The sequence below is a fragment of the Catharus ustulatus genome, chromosome 25 (assembly GCF_009819885.2).
Source record: "Catharus ustulatus isolate bCatUst1 chromosome 25, bCatUst1.pri.v2, whole genome shotgun sequence".
In the NCBI taxonomy this organism is placed as follows: domain Eukaryota; kingdom Metazoa; phylum Chordata; class Aves; order Passeriformes; family Turdidae; genus Catharus; species Catharus ustulatus.
Genome location: NC_046245.1, coordinates 3109677 through 3131257, shown reverse-complemented (window position 1 = coordinate 3131257; position 21581 = coordinate 3109677). Strand labels below are relative to the sequence as shown.

Genomic DNA, 21581 nt, shown 5'->3' with positions numbered 1-21581 from the left:
AAGCCACAGAGCCACAGAGTGACAGTGGGACGGTGGGACAGAGCCACAGTGGGACACAGTGACCATGGGACAGAGTGACAGTGGGACAAAGCCACAGTGGGACAGAGTGACAGTGCCACAGTCCCCGCTGCTGTGCTGGGCCGGCTCCAGCCTCGCGCTGCAGCCTCTCCCTGCGGTGCTTTGCACTCTGGGCTCTTAAACACAGGAAAACGCAGCAGTGGGATTGAAAACAACTCTGCAAACATCCCACCGGGTCCTCGTGACGCTCGGCACGGCGACAAATCCTCGTGGGGCCCTGCGGGGACACGGCGCCGGAGCAAACCCTGAGCTGGGGGCTGGTCTGCTTGGGATGTGCTGCTGCTGTTCTGATCCTGATCCTGCTCCTGCTGCTGCTGCTCCAGCCTGGCATTCTCGGCGTTCTCAGGGCTGTGGTGGCAGTGTCGCCGTCACCTCTGAGCCCAGGGAGCCGAACCTCGCTGTCCAGTTGGGGAAACTGAGGCAGGAGGGGTGGGGATGGCAGAGGCGTTCCCTGGGCGCGTCAGGGACTCAGGGATTTCCTGAAGCTCCCTCGTGGCTTTCGTGCCTGGGGGAAGGCGGACAGGCTGGAGCATCCACTTGGGGTTCCAAACACCCACCTGGGGGGGTCCAAACACCCGCTGAGGGGCTCAAACACACACCCGGGGGTCCAAACACCCACTGCGGGATCAACACCCCCCGAGGGGCTCAAACACCCACCCAGGGGGTTCCAAACACCCGCTGAGGGGTCCAACACCCACCCAGGGGGTTCAGACACCCACTTAGGGGCTCAAACACCTGCCTGGGGGGGCTCAAATACCCACCGGGAATTTCCAAACACCCACCCAAGGGACTCAAGCATTCACCCAAGGAGTCCAACACCCACCCAAGGGGTCCAACACCCACACGGGGGTTTCCAAAAACCCACCCAAGGAACTCAAACACTCCCCCAAGGAGTCCAAACACCCATCCCGAGGTTCAAACACCACCCCAAAGGCTCCAATATCCACCCGAGGGGTCCAAACACCCACCTGGGGGGGTCCAAACACCCACCCAAGGCACTCAAACCCCCACCCAAGGCACTCAAACCCCCACCCAAGGGACTCAAACCCCCACCCCAGAGCCCCATCCCCACCGGGGGTCCCGATCCCATCTCAGCCCCGCCGCTCCCCCCGCAGTTTTCCTTGGGGGACCGAGCCGTGCGCGGCCGCGAAATCCCAAACTCGGGGCTGGCCCTGGAGCCACCTCCGCCTGTCCCGGAGCCACCTCCCCCTGCCCCTCGCCTCTCCCCTCTCCCGGCTCCGCTCCGGCCTCTCCAGCAGCTCCCGGAGCGCTGCGGGCTCGGCTTTGGCCGCGTGTTTGCGCTCCCGACCTCCGCGGTTTTTGATTTTTCTCTCTCTATTTTCTTTCATTTTTGGAAGGGATCGGGGTTAAAAAAAAAAAGAAAAAGCAGCGAAGCCCAGCCCCGCGGGCCGGCCGGCCCCCATCGCGGGGCTGGGGATGCGGGGCGGGCGCGGGGGCGGGCGCGGAGCCCCGCGGGGCCCCAGGTGAGCGGGACGGGACCGAGGGGACCGAGGGGACAGAGGGGACCGAGGGGACGGGCCCCGAACCGAGCCCGCAGCTCCCGCACCCCCCGCACTCATGTCCCGGCCCGGCAGCCCCGAGCAGCCCCGAGCGGAGCCGGTCCCGCAGCCAGGTACGGGGGGACACGGGGGGACACGGGGGGGACACTTTGGGGACACGAGGGGACACGGGGGGGACACGGCTGGAGCGGGTGAGTGTGTGTGTGCACGAGTCTGGGCTGCTGTGCGTGCGCGGGGAGGGTTTGGGGATCGTGGAGAAGATTTTGGGATCATGGAGAAGGTTTTGCGATTCTAAAGAAGGTTTTGGGATCCTAGGAAAGGTTTTGGATCATGGAGAAGGTTTTGAGATCATGGAGAAGTTTTTGGGATCGTGGAGAAGGTTTTGGGATCCTGGGGAAGGTTTGGGGATCTCAGGGAAGGTTTTGAGATCCTAGGGAAAGTTTTGGGATCCTAGGAAAGGTTTTGGGATCGTGGAGAAGGTTTTGGGTTCCCAGGGAAGGTTCTGGGATCCCGGGGAAGGTTTTGGGATCCCAGGGAAGGTTTTGGGATCGTGGGGAAGGCTGTGAGATCCCAGGGAAAGTTTTGGGGTCATGGAGAAGGTTTTGGGATCCTAGAGAAGGTTTTGGAATCATGGAGAAGTTTTTGGGATCCCAGGGAAGGTTTTGGGATCTCCGGGAAGGTTTTAGGATCATGGGGAAGGTTTGGGGATCTCAGGGAAGATTTTGCAATCCCGGGGAAGGTTTTGGGATCCCGAGGGAGGCTGTAGGCTGCCAGGGAAGGCTATGGGATCCCTGGGAAGGTTTTGGGACCCCAGGGAAGGCTTTGGGATCCTGGGGAAGGTTTTAGGATCCCGAGGAATGTTTTGGGATCCCAGGGAAGGTTTTGGGATCCCAGGGAAAGTTTTAGGATCCCAGAGAAGGTTTTAGGATCCCGAGGAAAGTTTTGGGATCCCAGGAAAACTTTTTGGATCCCTGCAGGGTGTGTGCACGAGTGGGGGGTGTGTGCAGAGCTCCCGGGGCACGGCTCGGGGATGAATCAATCAATGTATTCAATGGGCTGGGGGTGCATTCCTGGGGGCTCGGGGATGTGTGAGGGCACGGTGAGTGAGCACGGACGGGGCAGGAGGAGAGACAGGGCACGGCTGGGGGTGGGGAGGGGGTGTGAGCAGCTTTGGGGGACAGAAAATGTGTGTCTGTGTTTGGGTGAGCGTGTGTGCAGGGCTGCGAACATCTGGGCGTGTTTGTGAACATCTGGGGGTGTGTTTGTGTGTGATTGTGAATATCTGAGTGTGTGTTGGTGCAGAGTTGTGAACTCTGAACATCTGGGGGTGTGTGCAGGGTTGTGAATACCTGAGTGTGTGTGCAGAGTTGTGAACATCTGGGCGTGTGTTTTGGTGTGATTGTGAACATCTGGGTGTGTATTTGTGCCCCTGGCAGTGTTTGTGCAGGATTTTAAACATCTGGGTGTGTGTTTGTGTGTGACTGTAAGCTCTGAGTGTGTGTTTGTGCAGAATTGTGAACTCTGAGTGTGTGTTTGTGAGCATCTGGGGGTGTGTGCAGGGTTTTGAACATCTGGGCATGTGTTAGTGCAGGACTGGGAACATCTGGGGGTGTGTTTGTGAATATCTGAGTGTGTGTGCAGAGTTGTGAATATTTGAGTGCATGTTTTGGTGTGATTGTGAACATTTGAGTGTGTGTTTTTGCCCCTGGCAGTGTTAGTGCAGGATTGTGAATATCTGAGTGTGTGTTTGTGCAGGATTTTAAACATCTGGGTGTGTATTTGTGTGTGATTGTGAACTCTGAGTGTGTGTGAACATCTGGCCGTGTGTTAGTGCAGGACTGGGAACATCTGGGGGTGTGTTTGTGAATATCTGAGTGTGTGTGCAGGATTTTGAACATCTGAGTGTGTGCTTGTGTGTGATTGTGAACATCTGAGTGTGTGTTTGTGCCCCTGGCAGTGTCTGTGCAGGATTTAAAACATCTGGGTGTGTGTTTGTGTGTGACTGTGAACTCTGAGTGTGTGTTTTGGTGTGATTGTGAACATTTGAGTGTGTGTTGGTGCTCCTGGCAGTGTTTGGGTTTCTTTGGCTGTGTTTTTGGGTGATTGTGAGTATCTGAGTGTGTGTTAGTGCAGAGTTGTGAACATCTGGGTGTGTGTTTGTGCCCCTGGTAGTGTTTGTGCAGGATTTTAAACATCTGGGCTTGTGTTTGTGTGTGACTGTGAACTCTGAGTGTCTGTTTGTGCCCCTGGCAATGTTTGTGCAGGGCTGTGAATGTCTGGGGGTGTGTTTTGGTGTGATTGTGAACATTTGAGTGTGTGTTGGTGCCTCTGGCAGTGTTTGTGCAGGATTTTAAACATCTGGGCTTGTGTTTGTGAGTGATTGTGAACATCTGGGAGTGAGTTTGTGCAGAGCTGGAGACATTTGAGTGTGTGTTGGTGCCCCTGTCAGTGTTTGTGTGTATGTTTGGGTGTGTTTGTGCAGGGCTGTGAACACCTGGGTGTGTGTTTGAGTGTGATTTTGAACATTTGAGTGTGTGTTTGTGTGTAATTGTACAGGCCTGTGAACATCTGGGTGTATGTGCAGGGTTGTGAACATCTGAGTGTGTGTTTGGGTGTCATTTTGAACATCTGAGTGCATGTTTTGATGTGATTGTGAACATCTGAGCATGTGTTTTGGTGTGATTGTGAATATTTGAGTGTGTGTTTGTGCCCCTGGCAATGTTTGTGCAGGGCTGTGAACATCTGGGCGTGTGTCTTGGTGTGATTATGAATATTTGAGTGTGTGTTTTGGTGTGATTGTGAACTCTGAGTGTGTGTCTGTGCAGAGCTGGGGACATTTGAGTGTGTGTTTGTGTGTAATTGTACAGGCCTGTGAACATCTGGATGTGTGTGCAGGGCTGTGAACATCTGGGGGTGTGTTTTGGTGTTATTGTGAATATTTGAATGTGTGTTTTGGTGTGATTTTGAACATCTGAGTGTGTGTTTGTGCCCCTGGCAGTGTTTGTGCATAGTTGTGAACATCTGGGTGTGTGTTTGTGTGTCATTTTGAACATCTGAGTGCATGTTTTGATGTGATTGTGAACATTTGAGTGTGTGTTTTGGTTTGATTTTGAACATCTGAGCTTGTGATTGTGCAGGATTTTGAACATGTGAGCGCGTGTTGATTGCCCCAGCAGTGTCTGGGTGTGTTTGTGCAGGACTGTGAATATCTGGACACGTGTTCTGTGTGTGACTGTGACCGTCCCAGCAGTGCCGGTGCCCCAGCAGTGTTTTCCTGTGTCTGTGTTTGTGTGTGAGCTCAGCAGCTGCCGGGAGCCCGCCGGGATTTCGCATCCCAAACTCTCCAGCAGTTCCTGTCCCGGGGCCAAGCCCGGGGAGCAGCCGGGGGGGTGCGAGTGAAACCCCCCGAGGGATGGGGTGAGGGGCTGGGGGCTGCTCGGCAGCGCTGGGGGGGTCACAGGGATGGAAAAATGATGGAAAATTTGGGGAATCCTCACGGGGCAGCGCTGAGCCCCTTCGGGTCGGGGGTCCCGGTGCTGTCGGGAGCAGAAACTGAGAACCCAAAACCCACCAGAGCGGCACAAAAGGGGCCAAACCTGCTTTGGGATCGGCTCCCAAAATCCCAAACGGGCTGAGCAGAACCACGGGCACGGCGGGATCGGGGCCCCGTGTTGGATTTGGCCCCGAGCTCTGCGGGATTTGCAGAATCCATCCTCTGTGCCTTGCAGAATCCATCCTTTGTGCCTTGCAGAATCCATCCTCTGTGCTTTGCAGAATCCATCCTCTGTGCCTTGCAGAATCCATCCTCTTGTGCCTTGCAGAATCCATCCTCTGTGCTTTGCAGAATCCATCCTCTTGTGCCTTGCAGAATCCATCCTCTCATGCCTTGCAGAATCCATCCTCTGTGCCTTGCAGAATCCATCCTCTTGTGCCTTGCAGAATCCATCCTCTGTGCCTTGCAGAATCCATCCTCTTGTGCTTTGCAGAATCCATCCTCTTGTGCCTTGCAGAATCCATCCTCTTGTTCTCTTCCCCCTGCTCTTCCAGCTGGATGCTGCAGGCTCTGCTTCCCGGCCGAGCTCTGCTCCAAACTCAGCCCCAAGCAGCCCCGGGGCCCAGGCAGCTGCTGGGGAATGATTTTCCTGCATTTCCTTCCTTCTGCAGGTGGGAAATGGTGACTGGCAATGCAAGAGGTTTGTCCCCAGCCTGCCTCAGGGGAGTGCTGAGCACTGCTCCTGTAGCAGGAGTTTAAAAGTGGCTTTAAAATCCTTTTGGGGAAATGGTTTTGGAGCTTTCCCACCTTCCCTGTGGCCGCAGGGAGCTGTGGTGGGTGCAGAGTGGATCAGCTCCCAGGGGTGCTGGTGGCCTGAGAGGAGCACTGGGGCCTGGCTGAGCTGCTGGGGGACATCTGGGGGTGCCAGTTTGGTGTTCCCATGTTTGAGGGGCACCCAGGAGTGCCCAGTTTGGTGTGTCCCAGTTGTCCCTCTTGTCCCTGTTCTCTGTTAAAGGAACATCTATGAGTGCCCAGTTTGGTGTTCTTACCTTGGAGGGGCATCCATGAGTTCCCAGTTTGGTGTGTCCCAGTTTGGGGACCTGTTGTCCCTGTTCCTATTTGAGGGGCACCCATGAGTGCCCAGTTCAGTGTTCCCACGTTTAAGGGGCATCTGTGAGTACCCAGTTTGGTGTTCCCATATTTGAGGGACACCCATGAGTGCCCAGTTTGGTGTGTCCCTGTTGTCCCTCTTGTCCCTGTTCTCTATTGAAGGGACATCCATGGGTGCCCAGTTTGGTGTTCCCACCTTGGAGGAGCATTTGTGAGTGCCCAGCTCAGTGTTCCCATGTTTGAGGGGCATCTGTGAGTGCCCAATTCACTTTTCCCATCTTGGAGGGGCACTGATCAGTGCCCAGATTGCTGTTTCCATGTTTGAGGGGCATCCATGAGTGCCCAATTTGGTGTTCCCACCTTGGAGGGGCATCTGTGAGTGCCCAGTTCTGTGTTCCCATGTTTGAGGGGCATCCATGAATGCACAGTTTAGTTTCCCCAAGTTTAAGGGGCATCCATGAATGCCCAATTCAGTTTTCCCAAATTAAGGATCATCCATGAATGCCCAATTTGGTTTTCCCAAGTTTAAGGAGCATCCATGAATGCCCAATTTGGTTTTCCCAAGTTTAAGGAGCATCCATGAATGCCCAATTTGGTTTCCCCATGTTTAAGGGGCATTTATGAATGCCCAATTCGGTTTTCCCAAGTTTGAGGGGCATCCATGAATGCCCAGTTTGTTTTCCCCAAGTTTAAGGGGCATCCATAAATGCTCAGTTTGATTTTCCCACCTTGGAGGGACATCCACCAGTTCCCAGTTCCATTTTCCCACCCTGGAGGGGTCTCACCCCCATCCCAAACCATCCCAGCCCCTCCAGAGGTTCACCCAGGCTGTGAACAGAGCAGAGCTGAGCCCAATTTCCCTTTCTCAGCCTCCTCTGCAGCCTGGGCAGGACTGAGGGGATCTCCCATCCCCACAGAGCCCCAATCCCACCCCTGCCTTTCCCAAAATGATTTTGGTGATTTGATTTCCCTGTGACATTTGGGTGCAGAGCCCTGCCTGGGAATTCTCTCCATGCCCTTCCCAAATTTCACAAATCACCTTGGCTCGGTGGGATGGGCAAGGAGCAGGGAACTGCAGGTGCCAGGGGGGTTTGGCTCAGCTCAGGTTCCATTTGCTGCTGGACACGGAGCTTTTTGCTGGAGTTTTGTTCCCTGTTTTGTGTCCAGGTGCCACCACAGCCCCTCCCACCCTGGGGACAGGAGGTGACAAACCCAACTCCTGAAATAACCACAGAGACACGAGCTCTGCTCATTATTTGTCAGAGGAATTAGCAAAAACAGGAAGGAAAAAATAAGAGTTTGTTGCTTGGGGAGAGGGAATAAAGAGAAATTCCTTCCTCCTCCTCCTCCTCCTCCAAGTGAGGATGATGAAGATGAAATCCCTCTCTCCATTCCCACCTCCCTTTTCCCTTCCCACCCCTCTGTTGCTTTTTTATCTTTTATCTTCTTCTTCTTTTTTATTTTTTATATTTTATCTTCTTTTTCTTCTTTGCCAGGGCCTGGATTAATACACAAGAGAGACAGAATTTTTGGTTCGGACTTAGATGTTCATTAATTTTTATTTATATTGCAGTATTTAATTAATAAGCTTAAAAATTGAGTTGTATTTTTATTTTTTAAGGCCAAACACTTCAATTAAGAAACATTACTTAAATTATTTTTACTTTTTCCTTAATAATTCCTCATGACTTGCAATGCAGATTTTTTAATTTCATCACATAAAATCACTCAGGCTCATGAAGAAGGAAGTGAAGAAAAAAGACAAAACTTTTGCTTTAAAACTTTCACTTTGCTTTACATCTGTTGCTGTATTTTAAAACCTTAAATTCCAAATTTTCTCACACAGCACAGAAAGTTCCCAACTCCCAATTTCCAAGGTTCCAACACCCTCCACGTCCCCAGTCCTCGCCTGTGTCCCAGCTTGGCACTTGGAGTTTGGGACACACATTTTTCCTTAATTCCTTCTGCCTGTTCCCAAGGATTTTGCCCCAGGGTGTAAAAGGAGGAGGAGGAAAAATCTGCTTTGTGCTCAGCCCCAAACACGAAACATCCAGACCCAAAAAATTCCCTGGGGGCCAGCACGAGGTGCCCCAAACGAACAAAGAAAAACCCCTCAAAAATCAAAATAAATATAATTTTTCCTTGTCTCAGCACAGATTTAAATGCTGCATTGCAGAGTTGCAAAGAACCCCTCCCAAAAAAAGCCCTGAAAGAAACAAAACTTTATTTTTTTTACCCCACAGAAAGACTTTTCTGCAGCATTTCTGTTTTTCTTTCCAAGTTTTTCCTGTCAGCTCCTGAAAACGCTCGTGTTTGCTCTTTGAGCAACAGCAAAAAAAGAAAAGAAACCCAAGAAAGGGGGAAAAAAAGCAGAATTCTGGCTTTTTTCAAAACCAAAACAAAGCCAGGCCTTGGGGCTGTGTCGCCCCTGATCTGCTCCAGCTCCTGATTGAATTTCCTTGGAAAGCCTGGGAGTGCAGAAACCCAAACCCTGCTCGGGGTGTTTGCTGCAGTTCTGGAATTTTCCATGCTTGGAGTTCCCCCTCCTGTGGGATGGGCATGGCACCCCCAGCATGGCCCCAAACCCCTTCCCATATCCCAAATTTTGGGGAAATCCCAACCTGAGAAGTTCTGGGCTCTGTTTCCAAAAATCCCTTTTTTTTTTGTGCCTCAGTTTCCCCACCAAGCCAGGCAGATTTTTTTTTTTTTTTTTTTTTAAGGAAAATCCCTGGAGCTCAGGGGAGGTGTGATGGTTTCAATCTGTGCTGGGATGAAAGGGAGAAATGCAAATTATCATCCTGGTTAATAACAGAGCCCAGCAGCTCCCCTTGATCCGCTCCTCAATTCACTTTTTTTTTTATTTTTAAGGATTTAGGTGGGCAAGACACAAATTTTCCCTGGCAGGACCTGTGCTGGTTTAACCCTCAAGGTTACCCAATTACCAACTTGCCTTAATTAGTCCCTCCATCATTTCTCCCTGCTCTGTAATTCCCAGAATCTCCTTGGATCTTTGCTGCTTCCCAGCCTTCAGGAATAATTGCTTTTCCTTAAAGATTTCCCCCCATCTCCTTCCTCTCTCATTTCCCAGATTTTCCATTTTTGAGGAGTTTTTCTGCCCCAAACTCAAATTCAATCCCAGCCTGGGTGTTTTCCCTGTTGTTGTCCCGTTGTTTTCCCCCATTCCCCGTCCCCACAGCGTGTTTGGGATTTTTTAATGTTGGTTTTGGGATGAGGCCTGGTGCTGGGAGGTGAGGAAAGGAACCAGGTTTGTGTTCTGGGAAGTTTTGTTGTCCCTGTTTTCCAGCCCAGACTTCTTCCCACACTGGAATAGTTCCTTAACACCCACAAAATATAAATATATTTACATTAAATCAATTCTTGCTGCTTAAAGAATCATTCCTCCCAAACTGCAGCAATGTCAGAGGTGCTTCTTGCAGGGAATTTATTTTATCTTCCCTGAAACCCCTTGTAGGAGCAATTCCTGCCTGGATTTGGTTTGGCAGGAGCTGGCTGGGATGGGATTTGAGGGGACATCGACCTGGAGTTGGGGTTTTGTCACCGAGGTCAAGCTCCCAGCAGGGATGGACTGGATGGACGCTGGTCCTGGCCTGTCTGGCCCCAAAATTCCTCCCTCCCTTCCCACCCAAATTCTATAAATAACAAATAACAACAACTCCCAGCCTGCTGAGCTATTTGGGGGTTTTGTGGCTTTTTTTTGTTTTGCTTTTTGTGCATTTAGGAAGTCACTTCTCATAGAAACCACTTTTTTTTTTTTTTTTTTTTTTTTTAAAGTGGATTCCTCACTGTCCCAGAATTGTTTATCCAAAGCTTTGCCCAGGTGAGCACAGCCCAAAAGTTTGTTAGGTGGGAAGCAGCAAAGCTGTGCTGGATCTGTCCTGGCCATGCTTTGGGCATCTCTCCTTCCCTTCCCACCCCTCTTTTCCTTTCCCTGCCTGTCCCAGAATCCGAGGCAGCCTTGGTGTGTTCATTTCAGACTGACTGGAAGTAAGAAATTGGGATTTTTCAAACTTCCAAACCAGGATTTTGCTTCCCTCTGCTCCCACCTGGCTGATGGGATGGGAAGGATTTGCTCCAGTGCTGTCTTTTCTACACTGGAAACCTGGAATATCCCTGAAATATCCCTGAGATATCCCTGGAATATCCCTGAAATATCCCTGAGATATCCCTGAAATATCACTGGAATATCCCTGGAATAGCCCTGAGATATCCTTGGAATAACCTTGAAATATCCATGGGGTATCTCTGGAGTATCTCTGGAGTATCTCTGGAATGTCCCTGGAATATCCCTGAGATATCCCTGGGATATACCTGGAATATCTCTGGAATATACCTGGAACATCTCTGGGATATCCCTGGAATATCTCTGGAATGTCTCTGGAATATCCATGGAATATCCCTGGAATATCCCTGGAATATCTCTGGAATATCCCTGAAATATCCCTGAGATATCCTTGGAATATCCCTGAAATATCCATGGAATATCTCTGGAATGTCTCTGGAATATCCCTGGAATATTCCTGAAATATCCCTGGAATAGCCATGAGATATCCTTGGAATATCCCTGAGATATCCATGGTATATCTCTGGAATATCCCTGGAATATCCCTGGAATATCTCTGGAATATCCATGGAATATCCCTGGAATATCTCTGGAGTATCCATGGAATATCCCTGGAATATCCCTGGAATATCCCTGGAATATCTCTGGAATATCCCTGGAAATATCTCAGGAATATCCTTGGAATATCCCTGAAATATCCATGGAATATCTCTGGAATATCCCTGGAATATCTCTGGAACGGGCCAGACAGGCACCTGGTGGGGCCAGGCAAACCAGGAGAGATCTCAGCTCGTTTTATCCCCATGAACCAAGGATGAGAGAGCTCCCGAGCGAGATATCCCCAGGCACAGCCCAGGAATGCTGAGCAGGAGCCACGGGACACCCTGGCTGGCTCTGACCCCCAACCTCAGCTCCAGATCTGCATCTTCCCACATCCTCTGGGGGTCTGGGCAGCACATCCAGCTGGGAGAAGAGAACCCACAGGTTTGGGAGCTGTGGCTGTGCTCGTGTTTGTGCTGCTGGAGCAGCTCTGCCCCATCCCAGCTCCCTCCAGGACGCTGCTCCTGCCTTTTGTTTGTCCAGCTCTTTGGGAACGCTGAGCTCAGCTCATCAGGAATTCCACGTGCTTCCCTCCCGGAGCACAGAGCAGTTTTCTCCCCATCAGAGCCACTGGGGTGGCTCCAAAAGTTCCTGCATACCCCAGGGCCTCCCTGCATTCCCAGAGGGGTGTTGGCACTTTGCACTTTGCAGGGATTTTATGGGATCCATAAAAACTTCCAGCTTCTTTGCACCTTTCCTCTCTTCCCTCCTGTTTTCCTCCTCTCCTGTTTCCCACCTCTCCTCTTTCCTCCTCTCCTGTTTTCCTCCTCTCTTGTTCCCACCTCTCCTGTTTCCCACCTCTCCTGTTTTCCTCCTCTCCTGTCTCCACCTCTCCTGTTCCCCACCCCCTGAAGGTTTTGGAGCTCCCTGATGCGTCAGGACTTCCATGACGGATGGATTTGGACTTTGGGATTGGGGAGAATAATCACAAAACCGGCTCCATGTGCATGTCCTGGGCTTGGCAGAGGGAAGGAGCTCCACATCTATCACTTCCCTGATCTCTGGTTCCTCAGGGCAGTGCTGTGCTTTACTGAAGCTGAAATTATTCTTTTTGAATGCCTTGTTACCTCTGTTCCCAAAACCCAGAGATCTGAGCCTCTCCCTGTGCCTGGGCACCTCCAGAGACTTGGACTCAGCCCAGGCTCTGGGGAGGATTTGCCCTGGCCAGGAAGGGTCTGGGGGTTCAGGAGTTTTTGGGGAAATGTCCCATCCCAAGGGCCGGCTCACCTTTGGGTTTAAACCTGAGGGGTTCAGGTCAGGCCTGGTCCTGTCCTGGGGAGGGATGGAGCCGATCCCAGAAGGGATCCAGGGGAGCCTCAGCTTGGCAGGGCACCCCTGGAGCAGGGATTGGGGGAATTTCAAGGAGGAGAGGGAGCTGGGAGCTGTGGGGTGAGCCTGTGCTGGTGGTGGAAGGGTCTGTTCATCTCTTCTGTGCCAGCAGAGCTGTGGCTGCTGCTTGGGGCGTTTGGGAGCTGCTGCTCGAGCGTTTCTGGGGGCATTCCCTGGATATTCCCTCTGCACTTCCCTGGACATTCCCTGAACATTCCCTCTGCACTTCCCTGGATATTTCCTGAACATTCCCTGGACATTCCCTGGATATTTCTCAGAACATTCCCTGGACATTTCTCAGAACATTCCCTCTGCATTTCCCTGGACATTTCCCTGAACATTCCCTCTGCATTTCCCAGGATATTCCCTCTACACTTCCCTGAACATTCCCTGGACATTTCCCTGTGCATTCCCTCTGCATTTCTCTGGACATTACCTGAACATTTCCCTGAACATTTCCCTGAACATTTCCCTGGACATTCCCTGGACATTTCCCTGGACATTCCCTGGACATTTCCCTCTGCATTTCCCTGGACATTCCCCCTGCATTTCCCTGTGGATCCGAGGGCAGGAATCTGTGGGGTCTGTTCTGAGCTCACACGTGTCCAGCTTCTCCCAGCCCCTCCTTGGGGTCGAGCTGTGACCCCGAGGGCATCCAGAGCCTTTCCCAGCCCATTCCAGGGGGAGCTGGGGCTCAGCACCATCCCCCCATTCCCCTGCACCTATGGGATGTGAGGCTGTGCGAGGCAGGGAAGGATCAGCTCCCCCCAAACTTCATTCCTGTCTATTTTCGTCCCTCTCCTGGCCAGCTTGTTCCCAGGGGAGTTAATTTAATTGCCACCTTCCTCCCTGCGTGGCTGTGGTTGTGTGTGAGGGTAATTACAGATGTGGACAGGGCAGGGACAAGCCTGGGCTCCATCCCAGTGGGAGCAGAGCCCTGGATCCTCCCTGCCAGGTCCCACAGAGCTCCAGCCTGTCCTTGTCCCCAGAACGGGCACAGAGGGATGCTCTGGAGGGGCACAGAGGGGCAGGGATCTGCTGGAGCTCTCCCTGTCCTGATTTTCCAGCTCTGAGCTGCAGGGAAAGGATCTAGGGGTGATGTGGCTGTTCTGGGGGGTTTTAGCCCTGAACACACTCTGGGATCTCACAGCAGACACCAGAGCTGCGAGTCCTTCCCAGGAACTCTGTGCCCTGCCCTGGGCACCTCTGGCTCCACTCAGAGCTCCTCATCCCTCAGGATTTCACATCTGGCTCTGCACCAGGGCTGACTTGGGCCAGTCCAGGTTGGGACATGACAGAGGCTGTGGATTCAGCAATGTGAGGCTGTTACTCACCCCCACACCTCTACACCCATGAGGAGATGACAGCCTGCTCTCCTCACCTCTCCATTTTGCCCCGGGCTTTCCATGGGAATGGCTTTTCTCCCGTCTGGGGCTCACATGCTCACACTGCACTGGGATTTGGAGCCAATGCAGTTGTGCAAATTCGGCTGGAGCTGCTGGATTTCCCTTGGTTGAGCCCCAGAATCGCCTCAGCTGTGGGAGCTGTGAGCAGGGCTCTGTGCTGGGATGAGTTTTCCTCCCACAAAACCCCAATATCAGGAGCTGCAGCACCCCAGGCTGCATCTGCACCCTGGGGAGGGCAGAGAGGGGAAACTGAGGCACGTGGGTGACTTTGGAGGGTGTTGTGGAGCAGCATCACTCCAGACCGGCTGCAGCCCCTCTGCAGCATTTCCAGGCTCCTGCTGATCCCGGGGTTCTGCTGGAACCCCAAAACTTCCCTCATTCTGTTCCTTTTAACCCTCCCTAATTGCCCTGCTTCCCCCTGTGTGGGCCCGTGGTTTATCGAGGATAATGAAGGGTCCCGGGTCCCTTTGCCCCCTCCCCTCCCCTCCTGCTGCTTGAGGAGTCCTGTTGCAGCCAGGCCAATTACGGCTCTGCCCTCCCTCCCTCTGCCCAGCCTGTAATTTAGTTTTATATAAAGTGCGCTCCAGCCCCTGTTGTGCAAGACATTGCTATTCCGGGGGATGGGCAGAGGGAGGGGCTGGGGGAGTGTGGGATCCCACCGAGCCCCCCTGGGCACCCCACATTCCCATGGGATGGAGCAGGAACCCCAGATTCCCTCTGGAAGGAGCAGGAACCCCACACTCCCTGTGGGATAGAGCAGGAACCCCACATTCCGTATAGGATGGAACAAACACCCCACATTCCCCGTGGGATGGAGCAGGAGCCTCGCATTCCATATAGGATGGAACAGGAACCCCACATTCCCTGTGGGATGGAACAGGAACTCCAAATTCCCTATGGGATGGAGTAGACACCCCACATTCCCGTGGGATGAAACAGGAATCCCACATTCCCCGTGGGATGAAACAGGAATCCCACATTCCCCGTGGGATGAAACAGGAATCCCACATTCCCCGTGGGATGGAACAGGAACCCCACATTCCCCATAAGATGGAGCAGGAGCCTCACATTCCCATGGGATGGAGCAGGAACCCCAAATTCCCTGTGGGATGGAACAGGAACCCCAGATTCCCGTGGGAAGGAGCAGACACCCCACATTCCCTATGGGATGGAACAGACACCCCACATTCCCCGTGGGATAGAGCAGGAACCCCACATTCCCTATGGGATGGAACAGGAACCCCAAATTCCCTGTGGGATGGAGTAGGAACCCCACATTCCCTATGGGATGTAACAAACACCCCACATTCCCTATGGGATGGAGCAGGAACCCCACATTCCCCGTGGGATGAACAGGAACCCCAAATTCCCGTGGGATGGAACAGGAACCCCACATTCCATATGGAATTGAGCAGGAACCCCAAATTCCCGTGGGATGGAGCAGGCAGCTCCCAGCACCTCTGAAGGCGGTGCTGCCTTCTCCTGGCTTTCTGCAAGGCGGTGTTCGGCACCGGGATTTCTCCCCTGGGGATTAACTCGGCTCCTTTCGGGTTTTTTCCGCCGCACGGAGGGGTCCTGCCGGGGTTGCCGCTGCTCCGGAGCGCAGGAGGATGAGGGAAGGCTCCCGCAGGGAACACAGTGGCCCTTTCATGGGATGGGGGATGAAAAACGCAGCTAGAGCCGCTGAGTGTAACCAGATCCCTTGGCTTTTCGGAGAAGGAATGTGAGAGTTTGGGAGGGTTTTTGGGATGGCGCTGCGGAGGGGTGAGCAGCAGCGGAGCCGCGGTGCCCGTCCCGAGCAGCACAAATCAATTCCCCGAGGGGCTCCGGTGCTCCGCAGGGATGCGGCTCGGCAGCCAGAGCCCTGAGCGGTGTCCGGCAGTTTGGGTGACCCGGGGGGCTCAGCTCTAACCCTTTTTCTCTTGCAGAGGTGGCTGAGCCCTCGCAGCCTCCCCCGAGGCAGATCCCGGCCGAGCCCCGGCCCCTCGCCCGGCCCGCGGTGCCCAAGAAGGAGAAACGCCTGGAGGATGAGAAATCCCCAGTGGTGCTGAGCAAACCCCCCCGGGCCGAGCTCTGCGGCGCTCCCCAAGCTGTGACATGTGAGTGTTCCCCCGGTGGCAGCTCCGGACACCGCCGGGACTCACAAAAAGCCGGGCAGGGATGGGAACCCGGCTCCTCCTCGCTTTGTTCCTCCCCACATCAAAGCTCGAAGCGAGCCTGAGTCACCTGGAGAGGCGAAAGTGAGGAGTGCCATCCCTGGAGGCTCCCGTGCCCGAGGAGGAGGAGCTGGAGCTGCCTGGGAAGGGTTGGGGTCCCCTGGGTGCTGTGCTGGGATGAGGGGTGAGCCTGGCTGGGAAAGGAGCTGATGGAGCATCCCCAAAACCCCAGGGGGACACTGGAGAGCCACAAAGAGCGTTTCTGTGAGCACAGCCCAGGGATGGCCCTGTGGCACAGCCCCATGATGTCCTCATGGAATAGATCTGGGGTATTTCCATGGGCACAGCTCCGGGGTATTTTGTGGCACAGAACTGGGGTATTTCTGTGGCACAGCTCTGGGGTATTTTGTGGCACAGCTCTGGGGAATTTCTGTGGCACAGCTCTGGGGTATTTTGTGGCACAGCTCTGGGGTATTTCCATGGGCACAGCTCTGGGGTATTTTGTGGCACAGGACTGGGGAATTCCTGCAGCACAGCCCCGTGATGTCCCTGTGGCACAGCCCTAGGTTATTTCTGTGGGTATAATACCCCCAGGATGGCCCCGTGACACAGCTCTGAGGTATTTCCATGGGCACAGCTCTGGGGTATTTTGTGGCACAGCTCTGGGGTATTCTGTGGCACAGAACTGGGGAATTTCTGTGGCACAGCCCCGTGATGTCCCCGTGGCACAGCTCTGGGGTATTTTGTGGCACAGAACTGGGGTATTCTGTGACACAGCTCTGGGGTATTTCTGTGACACAGCTCTGGGGTATTTCTGTGACACAGCTCTGGGGTATTCTGTGGCACAGAACTGGGGTATTTCTGTGGCCCAGCTCTGGGGTATTTCTGTGACACAGCTCTGGGGTATTTTGTGGCACAGAACTGGGGTATTTCTGTGGCACAGCTCTGGGGTATTTCTGTGACACAGCTCTGGGATATTTCTATGGCACAGTTCTGGGATATTTCTATGGCACAGCTCTGGGGTATTTCTATGGCACAGCTCCGGGGTATTTTGTGGCACAGCTCTGGGCTGTTCCCACGGGCACAGCCCCGGCATGTGCCCTGGCACAATCCTGGGTTATTTCCGTGGCACAGGAGCGCTGCCGCCGCTTGCAGGAGCGAAGGGGGACGCGTCCCGTCCTGTCCTGTCCTGCCGGGCCAGGGCTGAGCCTGGTGCCGAGCCTGGTGCCGAGCCTGGTGCCGAGCCTGGCTGGGCCGGGCTGCCCGCTCAGAGCTGCCTTTGCTGCAGGCGGTGCCGGGGCCGGGCAGCACCTCCCCAAATTACTGCCGTGACAAAAGCCGGGCTGAGCCGGGCCGAGCCGGGCTGGGTGGGGCAGGGAGCGCCCGGGGTGCCCCTGCTCCGTTCCTTGTGCAGGGCTGTGAGAGCGGAGCTGGCAGATGTGGGAGTCTCTCCTGGAGCCTCCATCCTCCCCTGGAACCTCCATCCTCTCCTGGAACCTCCATCCTCCCCTGGAACCTCCATCCTCCCCTGGCCGCCAGCCCGCACCCCAGGCTTGCTCTCCCATTCCCTTTTTGCTGGATGCAGCTCTCCTTTCCAAGGGGTGTAAAGTGGATGGAAGGTTCCCAGCGGGTGGGAGCGGGGCTGTCCCTGCGGACGGCGGCCAGGGGAGGGGAGGGGATGGAGAAACGCGGGTGCAGCGCACGTTTCCTGCGGCGGAGCCTCCGCGCAGCATCTGCGAGCTGGGCCGGCTGCCCACAGACATTCTGCACGCCTGAGTCACTCCACAGCCTCTGCACACCCCCTCCCCTGCCCTGCCCGGCCCCCCGGCCGCCCCCCACGCCCCCGGGGCTGGGAGGGACCTGGGCACCCTGCTCCTGCTGCTGGGTGAAGGGACAGTCCTCTCTTCTCGCTGGGAAATGAGAAGTGTCACCTTGGTGTCCCCCACTCCTCACTGCGCTGCTCTTGGTTGGATTTTGGGGGTGATTCCCCTTTTGGCAGGAGCTGGGGATCACATTTAGGCTCTCCCATGGGATTCCAGGCAGGCTCAGGAGGGGCTTTTGGGTGCAGAACATTGGGAGCCAGGATTGGCCCCCTCAAGGATCAGCACTGGTGCTCCAGTCCAGTTTTCCAGCGTTTTGGAACATTGGGATTGTGGATTTGGGGCTCTGGGTGCTGAGTTTCAGGCAGGAGCAGCAGATCCAGGTGGCCACAACATTCCAAGCCCTGGCACTGGCTCAGGGAGGGTCCCAGCAGGGTGACCCCACTGATGCTACCCCGGGACAACCTGCAGGAGCATCTGGGAAACCCAGAGTGACAATCCAGGAGGTTTTTGGTTATTGAAGAGCTGCAGACAGGCAGTTTTCCCCAAAATCCCTCTTTTCCAGGCCTCACTCCTGCCCGACTCCCACATTACAGGGGAGCTGGAGGTGCCTCTTCCAGAAGAGCTTTGGCCTCCTTTCTCAAAGGCTGTCCTAAAAAATGGAAGCTGTTTTCCCTAACTTTGAGTGGGGGGGATTCCTGGCTGCCCTTGGCTGCCCCTTGCCGGAGCCAGAGCGTGATTTTGATTTACAAACAATTTAATCTGAGGAATGCAGCGAAATGGGGAGCGCCAAGTGCATCCTGCTGCAGTCCCAGAGAATGCAGCTGCTGTCTGAGCTGCTGCTGGGTCCCTCTGCACTCAGCCCTGCTCAGCTCCCAGCCCCTTCCTGTCACAGCCCTGTGGTCACCTCGGTGCCATCCCAATGCACACATGAGGGTACACAGGGACTGAACCTCACTCCAGGAGGTTTTTAGGGAGGAGAGACAATTCCTGTTTTGTCCAAGACCTGTTTTCTGTCTCCCCAGTCTCTGTTGCTTTCAGCCCACTCTTCCCACTCAGCTCTGATTATTTTAAGTTCCCCTCCCAGCGGGTGTCCAAGACCAAGCTCCCAGTTTAACCTCACTCAGCAGCCCAAGCTCAGCCTGGTAAAACCAAGCACTGGCACCATCCACTTGTGTCCTTCACCTTCCATCTATTTTATTTTCACCTCCCACCCACTTTGTTTTCACCTTCCATCTGTTTTGTTTTCGTGGATGCAGGACAGGGAGCTCCTGTGCCCTGCACAGAAAGCAGCTCCTGTTCCCTGGTGCCACGAGGTGCCTTTGCCCTCGAGCCTCAATCCTGAATCATCCCTTGTTTACTGCCCTGGGGGAGGAAAAGCAAAGTTTGGCCGAAGCACCACCAGACGGGGTTTGATTTTATTTGTGGCATTACTGAGGAGGATGGTGGGTGCTGGAACCTCTGTTCCTTGTGCTGGTTCCCAGTTTTCTCCCAGAGCACCACGGATGGGGAGACAGCGTGGGGACACCGGGCAGGAGCAGGGGCTGAGCAGGGAGAGGCTGGAGGGAGGCACAGACACAGCTCCGGGTTATTTTCCTCCTCCTGCAGAGAAGTTCAGCCAGAGGTTGGGGAGACCTTAAGGAAGTGGCTGCAGGGCTGGGGAGAGGAGCAGGCTGGCTCTGCAGCTCTGCCTCATCTCCTCTGCCTTTACAGGGGGCACTGGGGACATCCAGGAGCTCTCGGTGACTTCATCCCTCCTGGCTGTGCAGGGACATCTCCTTCGGGTCCTCTGATGGGTTTCAGCACATTCTTCATGACAAATCTCGGGTTTTTTTCATCCCTTCCCTCCAGCCACCTTCCCATTCCATCTCCATCCTCTTGGCCCATCCATCCATCACCTCCTGGTCACCCCACGCCCAGCTGAGGACTGGATTCCCGTTTCTCTCCAAGGTCTGGGCACCCATTTCTCCCAGCAGAGATGTCGGGGGTGGGTAACACTCTTCTCTCCCCTCCAGGCCAACCCCAGGTGCGGCCACCCCCGCAGCCCCCCGGGCCCTGCACCCTCCTGCTGCCCAACGGGGCCGGGCGGGGGCCGGAGCCGGGCGGTGCCCACGGGGAGGCGGCGAACGGGACCTGCCGGGCGGCGCCCAGCGCGCACAAAGCGCCCCGAAAGCTGCAGCAGCACCACTCCATCCACAGCCAGGGCAGCAAGAAGAGCAAGGGCAGCTCCAAGTCGCCCTCCTCCCACATCCCCATTGAGGCGCAGGAAGGTACTGGCTGTGCCCTGGGGTCTCTTGCTGGCTGTTTGGGGCCCTCATCCTTTGGGGTCTGTTCAAGCATCCCCTGACCCCTGGAGTCCCTCATCCCTTGGGGTCTCCTGGGTGACATCCTCTGATTCCTCAGGCCCCTCATTCCCTAGGATCTGTTCAGGCATCCTCAGATCCCTGGTACCCCTCATCCCTTGGGATTTCTTTGGGCATCGCCTGACCCCTGGGACCCTCATCCCTTGGGAATTCTTTGGGCATCCTCTGTTCCCTCTGGCCCCACATCCCCTGGGATTTTTTTGGGTGTTCTCTGATCCCTTGTGCCCCTCATCCCCTGGAATCTCTCCAATCATTCCCTGACCCCTGGGGCCCTCATCCCTTGGGATTTCTTTGGGCATCCCCTGATCCCTGGTGCCCCTCATCCCTTGGGATCTCTCCAATCATTCCCTGATCCCTCTGGCCTCTCATCCCTTGGGATCTCTCCAATCATCTTTGATCCCTTGTGCCCCTCATCCCTTAGGATCTCTCCAATCATCCCCTGATCCCTCTGGCCCCTCATTCCCTGGGATCTCTCCAATCATCCTCTGACCCCTGGTGCCCCTCGTCCCCTGGGATCTCTCCAGTCATCCTCTGATCCCTTGGCACCCCCTGGCAGCCTCTGCAGGGCGGGTGCTGAGCGTGGCCATCTCCTCTGCTCCAGAATTGGTCTCTCTTGAGGGCTGGGTGTTCAGGGAGACCCCTGGAGCAGTGGTTCCCCTCCCTTCCATGAATTCCTGAGGGAGGATTCCCACCCTCGTGGTGCTCCCCCAGCTTCCCCCCCCTCTCACCCATGCCTTCCTCCCCAGACTGCTGCGTCCACTGCATCCTCTCCTGCCTCTTCTGCGAGTTCCTGACCCTGTGCAACATCGTGCTGGACTGTGCCACCTGCGGCTCCTGCACCTCGGAGGACTCCTGCATCTGCTGCTGCTGCTGCAACTCGGGCGAGTGCGCGGACTGCGACCTGCCCTGCGACATGGACTGCGGCATCATCGACGCCTGCTGCGAGTCTGCCGACTGCCTGGAGATCTGCATGGAGTGCTGCGGGCTCTGCTTCTCCTCCTAGGGGCGCTGGGGCCGCCCAGGCTCCGGCGGGATCCTCGGAGAGCGAGCAGGGGAGGAGAGCGGAGCGGATCCCCCGCGGGAGTTCTCAGCCTTGGAGCCGGATCCTGCCCGGGGAGGTGAAGCCTGAGGGGCTCAGTCCTGTCCTGCGCTACCTCTGCCTGCACCGGGGACTGAGGGAGCCTCCTGCCACCTGAGCCGAGAGCAGGAGCGTCCTGCAGAGCCACCAGAGCCTGGCGTTGGGGACAGCCCATCCTGCAGAGACACCCAGAGCCTGGCGTTGGGGACACTGGGGACAGCCCATCCTGCAGAGCCACCCCAGAGCCTAGTGTTGGGGACAGCCCATCCTGCAGAGCCACCAGAGCCTGGCATTGGGGACACTGGGGACAGCCCATCCTGCAGAGCCACCAGAGCCTGGCGTTGGGGACACTGGGGACAGCCCATCCTGCAGAGCCACCAGAGCCTGGCGTTGGGGACACTGGGGACAGCCCATCCTGCAGAGCCACCAGAGCCTGGCGTTGGGGACATTGGGGACAACCCATCCTGCAGAGCCACCAGAGCCTGGCGTTGGGGACAGCCCATCCTGCAGAGCCACCAGAGCCTGGCGTTGGGGACAGCCCATCCTG

At 55.2% G+C, this 21581-nt stretch overlaps 1 protein-coding gene across 1 annotated transcript; it reads left to right on the top strand.

Moving 5' to 3' along the window:
• The first annotated feature begins 1625 nt into the window (after positions 1 to 1625).
• MDFI (MyoD family inhibitor) lies at positions 1626 to 21233 on the top strand. Its single transcript, XM_033080273.1, has 4 exons — positions 1626 to 1711; positions 15546 to 15716; positions 19609 to 19863; positions 20703 to 21233. Exons 1-4 carry the CDS (start codon positions 1657 to 1659, stop codon positions 20957 to 20959), a joined length of 738 nt encoding a protein of 245 aa, XP_032936164.1. The 5' UTR covers positions 1626 to 1656; the 3' UTR covers positions 20960 to 21233.
• Positions 21234 to 21581: the final 348 nt, after the last annotated feature.